Source organism: Hyaloscypha bicolor (genome assembly GCF_002865645.1).
Source record: "Hyaloscypha bicolor E unplaced genomic scaffold K444scaffold_13, whole genome shotgun sequence".
Classification (NCBI taxonomy): Eukaryota; Fungi; Ascomycota; class Leotiomycetes; order Helotiales; family Hyaloscyphaceae; genus Hyaloscypha; species Hyaloscypha bicolor.
In genome coordinates, this window is record NW_020194515.1 from 1,678,208 (window position 1) to 1,696,608 (window position 18,401).

Consider the following 18,401-nt stretch of genomic DNA (forward strand, 5'->3'; position numbering starts at 1 on the left):
TGCTTACCCGAAGTCCAATGAGTCCAAGCTTGGTATTCCAGAGCTATATGTTGTGCTTTCTTTCGACGCCTGCTATTTAAAATTACGTTGTCGAAATTTAGATCGCTTGGCATGATCCAAAATTTTATGAACCAAGAACCAATTAACAGCAAGATTGTTTATTGGAAATTTACTAAATTCATAATTACGAACGAACTTGTACAATCCGCCTTGAGCCGTACAATCAAAAATAAAAAGTTCCTCTTGCTTGCTTTTGCTCTTCAACTCCGACACCGTTCACCAACAACAATCTGACGAACAACCATGTCATCCACCACCTCTTCCTCGAGGGAAACGAAGTACAAACTCCCAGACTACTCCGAACTCACACTCCAAGAGCTATTAACAGCCTGTCAACAGCGCCGCCTAGGCAACGTCGGACACAAGCACGAACTCATCCGACGCCTGGTCAACGACGACCTTGACGCTATGCAACGACACCTACTCAACAAGGAGTGGAATCCGACTTGCCCGCCGTTTTTGGCGGAGGCGGCGGAGATTCGGGAGGCCTATAGGAATGGTGCATATCAATTCTATGTCACCAAGGTGGAGTATTTGCGAGAGAGGATGAGGGAGAAGAAAGGGTGTTGACCGGGGGGGCGGGGGGTCAGGTAGACTTTCCATAGGACTGACGCGAAGCGGAGCTAACGACTAAGACCAGATCCCTCCTTAAACAACGGCGATTTTTAGCAGCGATTGATGACCACCAGAATGGGTCTTCAGAAAGGGGGTGTCCTCTTGGTTAGGTCAACATCAGTCCAAGGGACCCATATAGCATTCAACGCCTTCCCATTTTTGTGACACCTTAACTCGCGTCGCCATAATACTCCAACAGCTGCGCCAAAGGCTTCTCCTCCGGGAGTGCCTCAGCCGAGTATGTTGCATGTGGTCTGTCGCTCCAAAACTTCTCGCGTTCCCTCAGCACTTCATTTGCCCACTCCTTCACTTCGGGCAGTACAATTCTGCTCGCAACCCAGCTGAATCCCCCCAGATCCAACTGGTGCTTGTGAACACGCTCGTACTCCACCATCTGTAGAACTAACTCAATCTTATCAACATCATTCACGAACTTGCTCTCCAGAGTTTCGCCGTCCTCGAATTCGTGCCAAATATCATTGATTTCCTTGCCCGTGATCCCGCCGTTAACGTTTCCGAGCAAGCTGCTCGTAAAGTAATCCATAGTTATTTCTTCCCGTCGCTTCTTTTCAGTCTTTGGGACTTCGTCCATGGGCGTAATATCTCCAACAAGTGCCTCAGCCAAGTCGTGTATCAGTGCCATCTTTACGCAGCGTGGGACATTGATCTTCGAGGATAGAGAGGAGGGTGCAAACATAGTAATGAGCGCCATGCGATGCATATGGTCGGAGATCGACTCGCAGCTGCGAAGTTGTTAGTTCTGAAGATAGTAGAAGATTTGGAAGGACGTACTGAGGAATGCCAGATCGCCGCCAGCCTTCGCGTTTGGTTGTCTTGAGGCGCTCAAGCATGTGGAAGAAGGGGACGGGCGAGGAAGAATCTGCGACTGGGGTACCTCCTGGGAGCTTTGCTACAGCTCCTTCAACGGTCCACGGTGCTTTTACGCTGGAGGACGTGAGGTTACCTGGTTCTAGGTGAGCACATTCAAGTTGATGTAAACTGGCGGAGGTCTCCAAGAATGAGGGGCTACACCACTTACCACTGTTGCCGCTCTCCCTATCTGTAGTCATCTTGACGCCGGCCCAGACGTCAATACCGGATGGTCTTCAGTTTACGCAAGGTCTTTTGGGGGGAGGGGAGGGTATCGTCCAGTCCTTGTACAGCCTCAGGCTACAGCGATTGCGAGGCTGCCTTTCCATCCTAATTTTGGGGAAAAGTAAAACGACCACTGCCCCTCCGGGTGTCGATCAGGGGTGTCGATTGGGGGCCACTAACACAAAGGAGGCGCTCGGACAGGAACACCAAAAATCTAGCTTTCTCTCTAATTTAATTTAATTTTATAAGGAATTAATAGAATTTAATATTTTCCTCATTTCCTTATAGCACGAATTGAGTGCTATTTAAAAATAAACTTTTGAATAAATTTTGAATTAGTAATAGTTCTTTAAATTAAAGAAGTTAAAAAGTAAATTTTTGGAGCCTAAAACAAGCTAAAGAAAGCCTAGAAATTTAGTAAACAAGCTCCCTAAAACCGAACATAAGAGCCCTATAAGCCCCTAATTTATGGGGCCTTATATTAGGCCTAAAAACTAGAACTTAATTAATTAGTATATAAAGTTATTTAAAATAAAATTCTATTTTAAGAAATTGTTTTATTATAAGTTAAGAAGCGTATAATTATATTATAAGCCTTAGCCTTATAATAAACTAGCTTATACTTATATTTAAAAATCTTACTTAAGGTCCCAAACACCCCAGTCCCCAATCGATACCCCAATCGACACCCGCTGGGGTTGGGGTGGGGGTGGCATTTTACATATTCCCGGTGTGTCGCTAATAGAATACACTAGAAAGGGGTAGGTACGAAGATCACGGCATAAAGTATCGGGAATACAGGGCATTATTTTATGAAGGCCACTAAATGCCCTGTAAGGTCTTACTTTAATCTCCCTGTAGCTAGTCCTAGTTCCCTGTAAGCCCTGTAAGGGTCCCCTGAACTGTGGCTTACCTTGCTAAACCTCCGATTTCGATTATTTTTTGATCAGTTCGATTCTAACTTATAAAAATAACTATCTAATATATAATCACTTTCTCTTGGCCCATGTTCCTACCTTCTTTATACTTATTCCCCCCTTATCTCCTTTACATAATCAGGAATTACTGCAATCCACTCTTGAATCTTGCTCTGGGGAAGGTCTTCCCAGCATTTCTCCCACCTCACTCTCAGCTTCTTTCTATTACTAGTAGGTCCCCGCTTGGTAGTCTCCTTTTTCATCCAAAACCAGGCTTTCTCAATTGCATTGAGATCAAGTGAGTTTCCTGGCCAAAGTATCTTTATAATCTTTATTAGAATTCAGAACAAAGTGTGTGTAGAGAGGTGTGCATTAGGGTTAATTATCCCCCCTTTACTCGCTACTAATCAGTGGACTCGCCTATATTTATGGGCGTTTGGGGGCGTTCAGTACCTGTCAAGCTGCGTAAGCCCATATTAAGCCTTCAGGGCACTTTTAGTAAGCTTATAGGGGCTTACAGGGGACTAGGACTAGCTACAGGGAGATTAAAGTAAGACCTTACAGGGCATTTAGTGGCCTTCATAAAATAATGCCCTGTATTCCCGATACTTTATGCCGTGATCTTCGTAGCTCTGCCTCGTCCAGAAAATTACTGTGCTTTTTTTCTCTTTTTTTCTTCTTCTTGGTTCTTTTGACAAACCATAAATAGAACCACAGCTGGCACGGCTTCGTAAGCGCAATGTCTCTTTTTTTCCCCACTCGAGTCTGCACTATTGCTTATATTTTACTTACGGAGGTACAGACCATAAAGATAGTAATAGCGCTAGCAGGGGCCAATAGAAAACTCGTGATTTCAACACTCGACAACTTTTGCTACACCCAACATAAAAAGTTCATTTAAACGCTACAAATATTCATAACAGTGCCATATAGTACTCGCCAGCCTTCCAACGGTTGGTAATCTCACTCGGTGGAGAACCAATGGGGTCTGTGCGCCCTGCACATGCAGCCAAATTTAACAGGGGATCAATTGATATTAATATCTGACGCGGCCGGTCATTGCTGCATCCGAATTTCTAAACATCTCCTTTTCAATACATACATACTCTTCATACGCCAAGATGGACTTTCAAGCTCTACCGAACCTCGCTGTGCGATCCGTGGGCTTCGTTCTTCTTAGTCTCCAGAAGGTGCCGGGCTCAACCATAGTAGAACGCTACATACGATCGAGCCATCAGAACGATCCTATCCGCTCTGCCATTGAATTCGTGCTCTTTCTGTTGTTCATTCCATACTTGACCGCTTCCTCGTATTCCACGAAGACAAATTTCTTGGATCTTACGGAAGATGTAGGCTTCATCAGTTGATCGCAAGATGCAACGCGCTTTGGCTGAGGTTAACGGCATTCAGGCAATTGATGAGCTTGTCGCGGAATGGACACCTGATCCACTCGTGGATCCCCTAACAGAGCTCGAAGTAGCCATGAACGAAAAGCAGCTTGTAATTGTCGGGTAAATCCCTCACTTTATCAGTTTTTTCACGACTTCGACTTTTGGAAAGAGTGAAGACGAAAGCTCAGTCTCACACTTCATCTGGAACATCTTCTCTCACAATTGATCTGATACTTTTTCTATCGTGGGATTCAGCTAACAATACACAGGGGGACAGGGCCAAGATGTAAACTCACAAATGGCTGCACGGTAATGAACTTTGCTTCATACAATTTCTATAATTTTGCTGGCAACGAGCATATTAAGCAAAATGCAATTGAAACGCTGCGCAAATATGGCGTGGGTCCTTGCAGCGCGCCGCAATTCTACGGTACGCAAGATGTGCACATGGAAACCGAAGCCAAGATTGCCTCATTTATAGGCACTGAGGCTTGTATTCTCTATGCTCATGCCCTCTCAACGATTACTAGTGTAATCCCTTCGTTTGCAAAACGAGGCGATATCATCGTCGCCGACAAGGCGGTTAATTATGCGATTCGCAAAGGGCTTCAGATATGCAGGAGCAAGATTCGCTGGTATGAGCATAACGACATGGAGGATCTTGAGAGAGTGCTGCAAAAGGTCACCAAGGAATCAAAGACGTTGACCCGAAGATTAGTCGTGACGGAAGGCCTGTTTGAAACTATTGGCGACACTATAGATCTTCCCAAAATAGTAGGTCTACACGGCTCAAATCGATGGGCTAAAGTCTGAGTTCATGTCTAACTGTTTTTAGGTTGAACTCAAGTTGCGATACAAATTCCGTCTTATTTTAGATGAAACTTGGTCTTTCGGGGTCCTCGGTAGAACTGGTCGTGGAGTCGCAGATTCCCAGTCTATAGATCTTACACAGGTAGACATGATAATCGGGTCCTTATCCGGCCCTTTGTCTGCTGCTGGTGGGTTCTGCGCAGGCACCCACGATGTCGTACAGCACCAGCGGGTCGCATCTACAGCCTACACCTACTCATCTGCAATGCCAGCCATTCTCACAACAACCGCTCGCGAAACGATCAGTTTGATCTAGGCCAATCCCGAGATCCTTACGACTTCTTGAGAGAATACAGCTGTGATGAGAGCACAGATTGCAAAATGCGACTGGGTATATTCCACAAGCGTACCCGAGAATCCGATGCAACTCCTTGTTCTTAAACCGGATATTATCAAGGGTCACGATCTGAGCATCGCTAAGCAAGAGCAAATCCTCCAGGAATGTGTAGGCGAGGTTTGCGGACCCTAAAAAAAATTCCTTTTAGGGGTGGATATTGGCTAATATCTAGCAGGTGCTCGCAAATAATGTTCTTATCACTCGTCTCAAGAGCATGCCTCAGATCCAGAATACCACGGTACGAGAGCAGGGCTGGCAGCTACAACCTGCATTAAAAGTGTGCATCACAACTGGATTGGCGAAGAAGGACATCGAGAAAGCAGGCGTTGTGATCAGACAGGCTATCGCGAAGGTTTTGAAGAAGAGGATGAGCAGTAAGCTTGCCCTGCCGAACGGTACTTAAAGTTGTGCTAGGCATTGAACCTTTAGGAAATCTCAGGGTTCAAAGTCGAAAATGGCTGCAAGTGGCTAAAGCGAGTCCAGGGATAATATTGGACTAGAATTACATGAACCAGAAGACTTGGGAGCTGCCCCTTACAACTTAATAGAAATTAATAGAGCTGTTGGTTTCAGAGTGGTAAGACTTGGTTCAGCTGTTTGGTCTGCAAGGTACAAGCTATGGATATAACAGGGGCCATTCACTAGTTTCATCTCGATAAACAGTTAAGGTAACTCCAGATCACACACATATCTTCATAAAAAGCCAACAAGTGGCCGTGACGTGAGTGTGACCGAATGCATCTAAGTTTGCAAATTCCAAGTCTCTTTCACACAGATACATTCGATTACTCAACTCATGTGATTCGCTCTTATATCATGCTTCGAGCTCCTTCGTCCGCCTCCAAGTTTGGTCCGCAATCCTCATCGCATCCTCTAGCCTCTTGATCTTATCAATGGTATCCTTCCGAAGATCAATCACGGATTTCTCTTCACCTCCTAGCATCTCAATTCTCTCCTCTGATAGGTTGTAGATATAATTAGGAGAGAGACCCAGGATAGGTCCATGCTTGTCTTGGAAAAAAGGCTCGACTATTCGATGTTGGATGTGAGATAAGAAATCTTCGAGTGCTATCTGGTGAATTGTTAGTCTCTATTCTTGCGATAGATATATTATGGCGTTAGGAGGCCAGATATAGTTCGGAAGCGGGAATAACTCACCTCATAGTATGCTTTCAGTAGGTCATGTATCTCATCTTCGGTATTTTGAACACCACGGGGGTGCATTTGGTCAAACAAGTCGTTGATATTATTGAGATCTACAATTGCCCACGACCCAAAGACCTGCGGAATAGTCTTGAGAATACCGGGTTCTGGGCTCGCCATAAGCTTCAATAAGAAATTGTCCGCCGGGTTTGTCTTCCGGTATCTTTCCAGCGCACCCCTGAACCGGGCGTGCTGTGCTTTGGTGACCTTTTCGAGGAAGAGCGTGTTGCTAGTCTGTAACGGGAAAGTGGTGATATCTTGACAGAAGGTCCGTAGCCTCTCAATCGCTTGTTTCTCTGCATGAACCTTGAAGCTAGAAATAACGTCTTCCAGGTCGTTCCTGGTGATGGCAGGTGCTTTGAGGTGTTTGCACACTTCGGCCAGGATTTTCATGGCAACGTTCTCGCTCATCTTCACTATCGATTCCAGATGATCTTGGCCGAGCTTCTGCCATTTACTTGTTTGTTTTCGAAATAGAGGTTTCAAAACTGCTGGGTTGGACATGCCTGGCAATTCTAGTCCTTGGTTTGTGCGGATCTGAATTCGAATTTCTTTATACAAGTCCGCTTTTTTGTCAGAGTTTGGTGCCGTCTGAAAACCAAAAGGTTAGCTAAATGAATTTCAACGGTGTGCTGCAACTTTCGTGAGCAGGGGGAACCTACAAGGGAAGTTCTTGAAAATATTGGCGTTGCATCGACACCGCTGGTTCCATCAGCAATTTCAAGAAACTCGAAGGAATTCCCATTCAGTCTCATTTCCTCTGCAAAGCTTTCTGCTGCATGGTGGGCCATCCCGCGGAGCTTCATCTCGTCAAATGCCAGCTCTTCGGGGGACTTCAACGCACAACGAGCTAACTCTTGATACCTCCCCACTAAAATCAGGAGATACTCTCGTCGCTGAGCAGGATCCGATCGATCATCACCTAGTGATGCCAAATATTCCTTCTCTTTAGCCAGTGACTTTGCAATAGTCCTGTGCATCTCCGGGAAAGCTTCTCGAATACGCGTACAGAGTATATTGGCTAGGAATACTTTGAGCTTAGCTGTACCGCGCTGTTGTTCTGGGATATCTATCCAAGGCGGTTTGTTGAGCGTTGTCTTCTCTGCTTGTTCACGTTCAAGGCGAGACGTAGGATTCGGTCCGCGATTTTGAACCACGAACCAGCCATTTTGAAGAGCAATACCCTTGTTTTCTCTTACAGTATAGACAATCTTCAAAATTGTCAGTGTACTTCGCATCCTCAAACGGGAGAACTCACCCCTCTGGCCTCGTGTTCTTCTAGTTTGTCAATCTTGGTGAAAACTCCAACCACGCGAGAATTTTCAATGTGTTCCGATTTAATCAAGTTCAGGATTGCTTGATTTGATAAATCGCCATTAGCAGGTGCGACGCAGCTGGAACCAAGTATCATTAGTCATGGGAAGGACAAACGTCAAAGAAGGCCTCTCACATGATGATATTTTGAGATTTCTTCATGTACGACGTAACCATTTTTGTAACACCAGCCATTTCTTGAGCCGTTATTCCATCTATTGGCGCATTGAATACGCCAGGTACGTCGAGAATGCCAAAATGTGAACGACTTGGGCCAGATAGCTCAATCTTCAATACTTGACTGGAGAAATTCTTCTTGTTAGGTCCGGACCCTGGGAGAATTCCCATGTAACTGCTTGCCTGTCAACTAAGTCAACATCTACCTTTCTAATTATGTAGAGCTTTACAGCGTACCTGCTTCACAGTTTCTTCAAAAACTTTAGATGTCATTGATGGAAGGGCGCGGGTGAAGTTTCCAGTCCGCTCTTTATTCTCCTGATAACCAAACGGATCGATGTCACCAGCCTCGATTGAAACATGAATCATCGGAGATGTGCCGGGCTCAGTCCTCCGAGATATAATGCGGGTAGCAAATCTGGTACACAAGCCGCCGCCGACAGTGAAGGGGATGTCAGTCAAGCTTTGAAGCAAGGATGACTTTCCCGCTGATTGCTGTCCCACAATTACAAGCTATGTTGTCAGTATTTTGGAGGTCAAACTAAGAACTGTAGTGGCTTACTTGAGGCAAATCAAGGTCCTGGCCGGCACCGCATATTCTCAATTCGTCAATTGCATCAAAAAGGGCTTTGCTCTGTTCGCTGCTGAACGGATCTTCACCCAATAGCTGAATATCCTCGGTTAATGAGACTTTTGATTCATTGCTAGATGAACTTGGTGATTTTGGTTGTTGTCCCTGGTCAGTGTTTTGAGTTTGGCGCTCCGCCGAAGTCGAACCAGCTTGCTTCGTGTCAACTGTATTCGCTGTGGTAGAAAGTCGTTCCGTGGTTGGAACTCGGATAGAACTGCTTGCTAAAACATTTTCCACACTGCTACTGGAAGCTGGTCGTCTTGAATCTTGATCGGATGGCAGCGAATATGTCGGACGATCAGGTGTGCCCCTTGCTGGATCTTCTTTTGTGCTCTCCATGGTGACAAGTAACGCAGACGATCAAAGCCTGTGATGTTCCGGAGAAGACACCTTATAATGAGTTGCAGGAACCACAAAATTCTATCCCACTATTTATGATTCTCTTCTGTAATGGACTGAAGTGCTGTGAGCAGGGCGTTTCGAAGACACGGGCCACCGACCCGACGACCTGGAGGCGAGCCACCCCGTGTTGGCTCCTAGAGCAAATCACCATCACAACAGTACCGCCTTCAAAATTACAAGTTCCAAATTTGGCCTCACTTGGCAGGTAATCCCCAGCCCCTTGTCGATTGTGTTACGGTGCTACAGAATGCTCAGCGAGAACTGTTGGCACGAGCATCAAACATGACAAGCATGCTATGATTCTCTTGCACCCTTTGTGTCAACTTTCGAGGATCATTTCCTGCGGGGCCGTGGTTACCCTGCACATGTTTTCTGGGTGTGCCCCTTTATCTCCCTGTAAGGCAACAATCTTTCTCGACTTTCTCTAGATATCTCGCACTAAACAGTTCTGCCGATTGCGAAACGTGCTCTGTCCCTGGCCTGCGGGATCATCACCTCGGGCCACTATGAACGAAAAAGGTCCGAGAGAGCCGGATGTTGATGTTTGAAAATTGTTGAAATGAAGCTTGATTTTGTTGTGTTTTCTATGAAAGCTCCAGCTTCCTTAAAACTCTGGAAATTACGTCCCCACTTAAAAGTGGACCACAGAGCGTACGGCCCCTGATTTTCAACAAAAATTAGGTTGGAACGACCCTTTCCGGTGAAGCGGATGAACTACAGTCGGTCCGACCCAAATACAACAAAAAAAAAAAAACTACTATAATACTAATTAATATAAATCGTATTAATTAAAACTATACTATATATGCTAGGAATCGATTCTATAGTCTCAAAATTATAATATCTTTATTATTAAGGGAGTTATAATATATATAATTAAGTAAGTAAATATTTTTATATTTTATATAGTTATTTTTTTATTTTGGCTATTATATAACTGCCCTTTCTAGATTAACTACTCTTCTATAATTATATTAATATCTTAATAACTATAAATCTAATTAAGTACCCTTTTTAAATACTTCTAATAGCTACCTTTATAAGCCTTTAGAAGTATAAGTAAGCTAATTTAACTCTTGATTTAATTATAGTTCTTACCCTAGCTAAAGAAGCTACAATCCAAGTAATTCTTAATAAATAGTATAGGAAACCCTTTAATACAGAGGACAATTCTAATAGTTCAGATATTAAATAAAGTAATTAATTAGAGTTTAAAGATTTAACTTTCTTTTAGGTTTAGTAGAAGCTTATTATTAGTAGTAATAAGACAATTATTTTAGAGAAGCCTATATTTATATAGTAAGAATAAAGACTTATAGTATAGACTAGTAAGTTTCTTATTTTTATATTATAATATAAGTATACTAATACTATTTCTAGCTTCTAGAGGCTTATATGTCTCCAAATTAATAAAGGAATTAGTAAAGCTATTAAGAACTTAATAAAAGTATATATATAATTAGAAGAGAAAAGATACTTAAGTTACTAGACTTAAGACTCCTATAATTATACTATCTTTTAAATAAAAGAAGCTATAATTCAGTATTATTAAGAGGCTAATTAATATCCCTAAGAATATATAATTAAGAAAAGAGTAAAGGCTTAAGAATAAAAATAATAAAACAAATAAGCTACTTTTAAATACCCTTATTAGAAATACTTATAGAGATAATAAAGCTCTAGATATATAAATAATTTATTAGAAAGTCCTTAATAATATAGATATAAAGCTAGTATAAATAAAAGACTTATATATTCTATATATAATTACTAACTTATATTTATTCTAGTAATATACCTAATAGCTCCTGAAACCAGGGCAGTATTAACTAGGGAGAATTAATATATTACTTTTAGTAGCTTCTAGTAATTACTATTTTAATAATAGAAACATCTTAGCTTAGTAAATTAGGGAGTTATTTAATTACTATTAATAATAGTATGATATTCTACTAGAGATTAGGGGTAGTAAAAGAGATAGTACCTCCTATCTAGATAATAAGAATATTTTTTTAGCTTACTATACTTGGTTAATTAATTAAAAGCTTGGAATAATATTACTAAACGATTTCTTAAATACTATTAATTAGGAGATTTTACCTCAATTATTATTAATAATTAAAAGGCTAGTTATTTATAATATAGCTTACTTATAGCTCCCTAGGCTCGGCTTTTATTACTATAAGACTAAGAAAGGGCTTTATATAGATAGATATAAATAACCTAATATAATTTAGTATTATTAAGAAGTGTTTTTACTATTAATAAATAAGCTTTTATTATATATAGTCTAGTATAAGGAGAATAAAGCTAGTATATAGTATATAATTTAACCTTTATTCTTAATTAGAGTTCAGGTATATATAATATACTTCTATAATAAGAGCTATTTCTATAGTTTTAATTATAAAAAGAGCCTCTGGCTAGTAAATAATTAGCAAAAAATTCCAGAAAAGAATAAAGGAAGGCTAATTTATAATTCTGAATTTATAGGACCTGAGAGATATATTAAAGTACTAAATAATAAAAGTATTTTTACTCCGGATAACCCTAATTTAAATACCTATTAAATTATATATCCAGGCTCAAATAGAGACCCCTAATAGGATATAAAACAGCTACTAATATAGGTTACTAGGATACTTAATATATTTGAATAGAAGTACCTAAATTATATAGCTATTCTAATATTTAATTAGTTTTCTATATATGCTTTATATAATAAAGATATACTAAATGCCTTTAATATAAATAAGATATTAGAAGGAATTAAAAAGAGTAATATTAAGTCCTATAAAAGAAATATGTATTTCCTACTAAAATATATAATTCCGGAGTTATAGAATATTATATAAGTCTTTAGTAATTTAATCTAAATAGAGAAAGAGAGCCTAAGGATATAAAACAGATTCTTATTAAATAAGGATATAATATATCTGGCTTAAGATTTAAGTATCTAAAGAATACTAAGTATATTATATCTTTTAAATACCCTTTTACTATTAAATAAATATATTATTTAGCTTATATATTCTTGAATTATAAAGACTTCTTTAAAAAAAAAGAGTTAAATTAAAGAGCTTATTATAAAGCAAAGATATAAGGCTATATTTCTACCGAAGTTCTACTATGAAATTAATCTAATTGAGATATATTAGGAATATAGTAAAACTCGATTTCATTAAATAAAAAAGATTAGCTTTTTAGATACTAAAGTTAAAGTAGTAGAAATACTTAAAGCTTGTTTAATTAAGACTATATAGAGGTTTTATAATTATATATTTTACTAGGTAGATATATATTAGAAGGAATTAAGTATTAAATAAGCTACTTAATATATAAAGAAGTAAAAATATTATAGAATAATATCTAAAAAAGTAATAGACAAATAGGATAATATATAAAAGGAAGAGAAAGAAGATAGCTAAATAAGAAGCTAGGTTTATAGATTTAGTTTAGCTAAAAGTAAGCTTGAAACTTATTTAATTATAGTTCTATTATATATATAATATATATAGTACTAGAAAAAGCTATATTTAGTATTTAGGAAGGTTTAATTAAGCTTATAGGACTTAATTATTATTATTTTATTAATAATAAGGCTAGTAAGGTACTATAATCTCTCCCTGAAGTCCGGGCTTATATAACCTTAGTAAGTAAATATATTTGCATTTTATATAATAAAAAAATAAAAAAAGTAAAAAGGGTCTATATACTTTAGGCCTTAATTATTAATAAACTACAAATTATATCAAAAGTCTGATTAATAGGTATTTTTTGCCTGGTTCTATTCTATAATTGCATTACTTAGTATAAATTAATAAAGGTTGTAGTTGAAAAGTTATTATGGGCGTAAAAGAACGACCGTTTTGTCGTGTTTGGGTCGGACCGACTGTAAAATGAGACCTCTCGGGTGGCACAACTATCCCTTGAGGGGTCGGGACCAAACATCGGGATCTCCCCCCCCTCGCTTGGAGGATTAAAGTGACCCTGCTGAGTCCCTGAACTTCTCTCTATCCGGTGGTGAATATTGACGACCCTCTGGCGACGTGATCGCCATATCTAATGTGCCTAAGGCGCTTGCCTCCTGTTGTCTGGTGCCCTTGAGAAGCAATGCGACTTGCCTTTCGCAGTAACCCTTGCATTTACAGTCATATTGGTGCCTAGCCCTTGAAGAGAAAGTAGATACGACTTCATAAAGAGGTCATTCTCAGATAGCCTCAACAACTATCGTTCTCCCTACGTCCTCACTCGTAATATAAAGGGTATACCAAGAAACCTAGTTCAATGCCCGCCTACAAAAATACTAAACTTAAGTAAGTACGTGTGAAGCACAAGAGAGAGAAAATTGATTCTGATGATTCACAACACACACACACACACACACACACACACACACACACACCCGTATATCCCCACTTCTTTAGGGTGATTAAGTAACACTCTACAACTTAAGGCATGTCCTGCCACTTCCATGTGACTTCTATATACCATACACTATTTGGAATTTTACTATTCCCACGACAATATCACCTTCCTTAAATGAGCCTTCTATCTGAAATAAAATGCCGCCACCATATCGATCGCTCTTTTTATATAATTTCAAAAGCTAGCCGCGATTAACTTTTAACCAGGGCTCCCAGCTACTACTCCTGATATCTTATAAATCTAAGGCAAATTCCTAGAAATAACTACGAGAACCTCGATTTACTTCTTAATATTTAATTGCGCTGTAATATACTATAACCTGACTCTTGAATAAAATCTTAGAATTAAGTAAAAGCGCAATACTTTAAGCCCAAGGGAATTTCGTGAGCCTGGAGGTCCTAAAGGAAAGAAAAGAAGCAGTATAGCGGAAGGGCTGCGTGTAATGAAGTTTAGCTATACGGGCTTCTATAGCCTCTTATTATTATTATTATTATTATTATTATTATTTGGAATGGTGTATAGTGGCGGCAAGACGGGCCCTAAGACATCTAAGAAGAAAAGTAAACAAGTACAGCATATGGCAAAGAATTACCAAAATGCCAAATTGGTTTTCGTATTTCTTGTTGACTGATTTGGCGCGCCCGGCCAGCTAGAAAGCAATTAGTTTTCTCGAAGATGGGCATGTGTCATTTGCAAGTCCCATCTGCTCCTTGCTACCTTGTCCAAGTTATCCAGGAGCCTTTGGCGGCGTCTAAGGCTCAAACTCATTTTCCCTTTCAAGAGAACGGCCAGAAACATAAGCAAGAATCTGCTGAGAGACTGAACCATGTATTTTGAGGTTGGGGGTCCTGTTTGTTCGTTAAGAGTTAACCTCGTCCGCCCAAATACGGTCATATAGAGTTAACTACTTTTGCACTAGAACCAAATAGTAAGTAGATTAGAATTAGTTATTAGAAGGGAGAGCAAGTAACCTGAGCAGAGGGTGAGGTGAAGATATTCTCATCGAATCTAACCCTCCCTGCCGTCCAACGCGGTTAGTTACCATTGCCGCTCTGCTCAGGCGCTACTAACCCTTTCTTAGAATCCTCCTTCAAGCTCAAAATCCTATTCAGCACCAACTATCCTTTCTTTATATCCCGGTCTACACAAAAATATGCAACGCGCATACCCTGAAAACGTACTGTTTCGTGCCGTGCGTCCCCGCCATCTTCCTGCTTGCGCTCCCTTCCAAACTTGGCCAAGGAGCTCTGGGTCTAATTTCCCCAAGGCCTGTATTAATCATGGCATTCGAGAAGATTTCTTCCGAATTTGGGTTAACGGCCGAGAGAAAGCCATCTGTAAGAGTGTCTGGACTGTCGGAATTGAAGAGTGAGCTGAAGACGTGCACGGTGGCTTTGACGGGGCTGTTTTTGGTAGGACAATCGGCAACCCAATGAATATAGCTATACGCAATGAAGTTTTGCAGAGGAGCGCCGTGAAACGGCAGGTACAAAACAATGTGTCGCAGATATTATACAAACGTCTTGAGTTTCCTGAATGTAGTTCCCTCCACAGGTTTTTCTTAATGTGCGCGAACACTCGTTACCAAGCCGGTTTCTGGATCTTTCTCAAATCCAGTTGCGGTTGTAGGGTGAGGCACCTTTGATAGCCCAACAGGTGACCCTAGTGCGAGTCGAAGAAGTCTTTTGAGGCGGTCCCTCGAAAATCATCACGGTCGATGTAGATTTTTTTTGGTGAATGGAACGCTATGGGCCTATTTGAGCAGTAATTAGCCAGTATGCCGCTTGTAATAACTAGAATTATAAAGAGGGGTTGGAAACTGATACAGACTGGGGCTCCACGCCGTGTAATAACTCGGCGATAGGAAAAATACATACACCGTATTCAGGATCGCTAGAAAATGGCAATCGACCATTTTGATGAAATCCTCTGGAAGATTCTCAATAGCAACAGGAATCGGGTCAAGAACAAGCATTAGACGTGGGAAAGTGTTTTCAAGATATCGCCGAACAACCTGCTCGAAGCGTTTGACGTCAATCGTCGTCGGGGCTTTAGTACCCCAAGCTCATTGACGAAGGCAAGAAGTGCTCCAGGAAGAACACCGCGGCGACGGAGCGCAATGAGGGTATACAGGCGGGGATCATCCCAATCGTGGACATAGCCATTCTCAATAAGTGCGATAATATTACGCTTCGATGTCACCCCCGGGTGTCAATGCCGCAGTGTCGCTCCTACTACGCGCTCAGCCTTGCCAACAGATTGAACCCTAGATCTAGAAGAAATCTGTTTCGGTCCTCCAGCCAGCGTGGTTCTCATCCTTCGCACTTGACGTCTGTTCCTAAACTTTATATGGTCGCTTACCTGCCTCTAGTCGAGGCCACCCGATTTCGAGCCATTAAATTTCTCCTTGACCATGGAGCAGGCTCTAAGCGGAAAGATACCCAGGGTTTAAGCTTGCTTGAGTACGTATACGAGGCTCAACGCCAGTTTTCACGTCTAAGCAAGGATGAGCTTCTTCTACTCCTATAATATGGCGCAAATATAACAAGGAAAATGAAGAATTGTCTGGAAGACTTCCCCGACTCCCTTGGAAAGACGTCGAGATTACGCGTCAAAGAACATATGGAGGATGAGTCTTTTAGCACTTTCAGGGGTATTTTTAGGACAATATTACTGCGGCCGAATTAGGAAGGCGCAAGGTCCTGGTACGATCCACGAATGATCTGCCATAAGGGCGCAGCGCCACATGTCCCTTTCGCATCTTCCAACGGCAATCGCCTCAACGAATCAACACCCTGATCCCCTTGCTATCAGGATGAGGAAGCGCCAAGAATTGCTCACTGTGCATCGTCACGTCTTTCTCGGTCGTCTGGTACAACTCAATCTCACACCTCCGAAACAAATTCGCCAAGCAAAGATACATCTCCGCCCACGCCAAATGCATGCCTAAACACTGTCTCGTCCCCCTAGAAAAGGGATTCAGATACCTCGTCAGCAATTTTTCCCCATCTGGACCAAGTGGTGGACGGCCAGTAATTGAATCCGCTAGCCAGCGAGAGGGTTCGAAGGTGTTTGAGGAGGGGAACACGTCCTCGTTGTGGTGCAGGTAGTAGATTGAGGTTGAGAAGGGCGTTCCTGGTGGGATGGTGTAGGATTTGTATTGGATGGGCGCGCTTGAGGTACGAGGGAGGCGAAACGCAACTCCGTACGAAAGGCGCAGGGCTGTCAAAGCTAGTACGTGGATTGAAGAAACACAACAAAGGAATACCCACCTTCTTGAATTACAGCTGTCAAATAAGGGAGACTTTCCAAGTCGGTCAATTTTGGGGGATCATCAATATCTGGCCACGCTTTCAACAATTCGGCATCCAGACGTTGCTTGATTTCTGGCTTGTCGAGGACGTGGAATATTGCTACGCACATCGTCCATTTAACCGTCTCTAAGCCTGCACCGACAATCACCTGACCTTCGTGCTGCAATCTTTCCATAGTTTTTTCTTGTGGTGGGAGATTGGAATCTATCAGTTCTTTGAGAATCGTGGGATGAGATGCGTGCCTGTGCGCTTCGTTTCTCCCGGCTTTGACATCCAGGATCTGTTTTTTAATGTCCTGGAATCATCAGTTTTTCTATCAAAGATTGTTGATTAGACATAAGTACCGCTTGAAAGGCAAAGATCTCGCCAATCTGGTGATCCAACTTCGTGACAAACCACTCCGGTAAGGCAACCAAGATGGACAGCAGCCAAGGAAACAGCATCAGTACATGCATATTCTTGCCAAGCTCTTGCATTGTTTTCACAAATCTAGCTTGAAAGTCTGGTGAATCCAAATACTTGTAGTCCTTAGCAAAAGCATATTCTGTCACAGTATCTGCTGTGAAACAGCCGAGGACTGATGTCATTTGGAGGACTTTCTCGTTGTCCTTGTATTCCGAGTTCAATCGATTGCATAACTTATCCGCTCGCGCTTGGATTTCAGGGGCGTAGAGTGAAATCTGGCGCTTCGAGAAGAATGGATTTTGTGCTGCTCGTCGAAGTCGATGGAGATCATGAGACACGGTTGATTGAGCGGAAGTCGCTGCATTTCCCCACCATTGATGCTCAGGGACTTTGTCAAAGCGGGAGGTGGTGGAATAGATTGTTTCGTAGAACTCGGGGTCGTTGATGCTCAGCTCCCAAGGGTTGATTCGGACAATGGGACCTGCTTCACTCTCAGAGATCTGGGAAATAACAACGGGGGACGTGGAAAGGTTACCATACTTCTTGTGCAACTCTTTCACGTGCAATGTGAACTGGCCATTGAGATAAACATCATAGTATACCTCATACCACTGTGTTAAGGCGGCCAATTTGGGTCCAGGGAAATGTGCGGTAGGGCTGAAATACAGGCGATAAAGACAGAGGACGATGAACCATGCAAGGAGGACCGTCAAGCCAGCTACTAGCGAGTTGGGAAGAGAATGCCCATCGAGCGAGAGGATACCACTGAGCTCCTTCATAGTTGTGGTCAGTGATCTGTAGAGTTCAAATGCCAAACATTAAATATTAAAAAAGAAAAGTTCATGACCGAAGAAGTTTTACCTTCCGCAAAGTGACGGCCGCGGCCGACATAAGCCACATCACTCTTCGGTGACTAACCAGCTTGGGGTAACTCTCATCCGCGATGTAACATGCATGTACCGTTAACATGCATAAAATTGCCCGTGATAATGCTGATTGGATCCGTGGAGGAATGTGCATGCTACTTGTACGCGGCCCTAATGTTTGTTACACCGCCTTGAGTTCTGCTAAGCAAAAGTCGGCTACAGCGCATTGCTACAGGGCATTTCAGCGCAACCCCTGCAAAGGCGGTGTGACATACATTAGGGCCTGCACCAGCGTAGAACATCATGTTCCACTGCGGGTCATATCCAGCTTATCCTAATCATTCAGCTTAACCACCAGAACCAAAGTCCCACTTGA

General features: G+C 41.8%; 5 protein-coding genes across 5 annotated transcripts; 2 read left to right on the forward strand and 3 right to left on the reverse strand.

Moving 5' to 3' along the window:
- The first annotated feature begins 74 nt into the window (after positions 1-74).
- On the forward strand, positions 75-737 carry K444DRAFT_126437 (uncharacterized protein). The gene has a single exon (XM_024870428.1). The coding sequence runs from the start codon at positions 304-306 to the stop codon at positions 628-630; it is 327 nt and encodes a 108-aa protein (XP_024743711.1). The 5' UTR covers positions 75-303; the 3' UTR covers positions 631-737.
- A 107-nt stretch (positions 738-844) lies between these two features.
- On the reverse strand, positions 845-1,745 carry K444DRAFT_624284 (uncharacterized protein; the record flags this gene model as incomplete). The annotated part of the gene is made up of 3 exons (XM_024882381.1): positions 845-1,418; positions 1,468-1,639; positions 1,715-1,745. The coding sequence occupies 3 exons, from the start codon at positions 1,743-1,745 to the stop codon at positions 845-847; spliced, it is 777 nt and encodes a 258-aa protein (XP_024743712.1).
- A 2,063-nt stretch (positions 1,746-3,808) lies between these two features.
- Positions 3,809-5,688, forward strand: K444DRAFT_639802 (serine palmitoyltransferase 1; the record flags this gene model as incomplete). Its single annotated transcript, XM_024884421.1, has 6 exons — positions 3,809-4,036; positions 4,098-4,198; positions 4,348-4,852; positions 4,914-5,193; positions 5,236-5,402; positions 5,461-5,688. The coding sequence occupies 6 exons, from the start codon at positions 3,809-3,811 to the stop codon at positions 5,686-5,688; spliced, it is 1,509 nt and encodes a 502-aa protein (XP_024743713.1).
- A 327-nt stretch (positions 5,689-6,015) lies between these two features.
- On the reverse strand, positions 6,016-8,968 carry K444DRAFT_659030 (P-loop containing nucleoside triphosphate hydrolase protein). The gene is made up of 7 exons (XM_024886325.1): positions 8,542-8,968; positions 8,217-8,492; positions 7,939-8,162; positions 7,747-7,882; positions 7,151-7,699; positions 6,444-7,079; positions 6,016-6,357 (listed from the first exon to the last, which is right to left on the reverse strand). The coding sequence occupies exons 1-7, from the start codon at positions 8,947-8,949 to the stop codon at positions 6,100-6,102; spliced, it is 2,487 nt and encodes an 828-aa protein (XP_024743714.1). The 5' UTR covers positions 8,950-8,968; the 3' UTR covers positions 6,016-6,099.
- A 7,084-nt stretch (positions 8,969-16,052) lies between these two features.
- K444DRAFT_551981 (cytochrome P450) lies at positions 16,053-17,993 on the reverse strand. The gene is made up of 4 exons (XM_024876567.1): positions 17,695-17,993; positions 17,099-17,640; positions 16,713-17,049; positions 16,053-16,662 (listed from the first exon to the last, which is right to left on the reverse strand). The coding sequence occupies exons 1-4, from the start codon at positions 17,936-17,938 to the stop codon at positions 16,220-16,222; spliced, it is 1,566 nt and encodes a 521-aa protein (XP_024743715.1). The 5' UTR covers positions 17,939-17,993; the 3' UTR covers positions 16,053-16,219.
- Positions 17,994-18,401: the final 408 nt, after the last annotated feature.

Bases quoted from the DNA above. Each gene is read 5' to 3' on its own strand.
- K444DRAFT_126437 (XM_024870428.1), top strand. From the start codon at position 304: ATGTCATCCACCACCTCTTCCTCGAGGGAAACGAAGTACAAACTCCCA.
- K444DRAFT_551981 (XM_024876567.1), bottom strand. From the start codon at position 17,938: ATGAAGGAGCTCAGTGGTATCCTCTCGCTCGATGGGCATTCTCTTCCC. The intron at 17,641-17,694 runs GTAACCTTTCCA...AGAGTGAAGCAG, and splicing joins AGAGTTGCACAAGAAGTATG to GTCCCATTGTCCGAATCAAC. The intron at 17,050-17,098 runs GTACTTATGTCT...TGATGATTCCAG, and splicing joins AGATCTTTGCCTTTCAAGCG to GACATTAAAAAACAGATCCT.
- K444DRAFT_659030 (XM_024886325.1), bottom strand. From the start codon at position 8,949: ATGGAGAGCACAAAAGAAGATCCAGCAAGGGGCACACCTGATCGTCCG. The intron at 8,163-8,216 runs GTACGCTGTAAA...CTTAGTTGACAG, and splicing joins TTGAAGAAACTGTGAAGCAG to GCAAGCAGTTACATGGGAAT. The intron at 7,700-7,746 runs GTGAGTTCTCCC...ACAATTTTGAAG, and splicing joins AAGAACACGAGGCCAGAGGG to ATTGTCTATACTGTAAGAGA.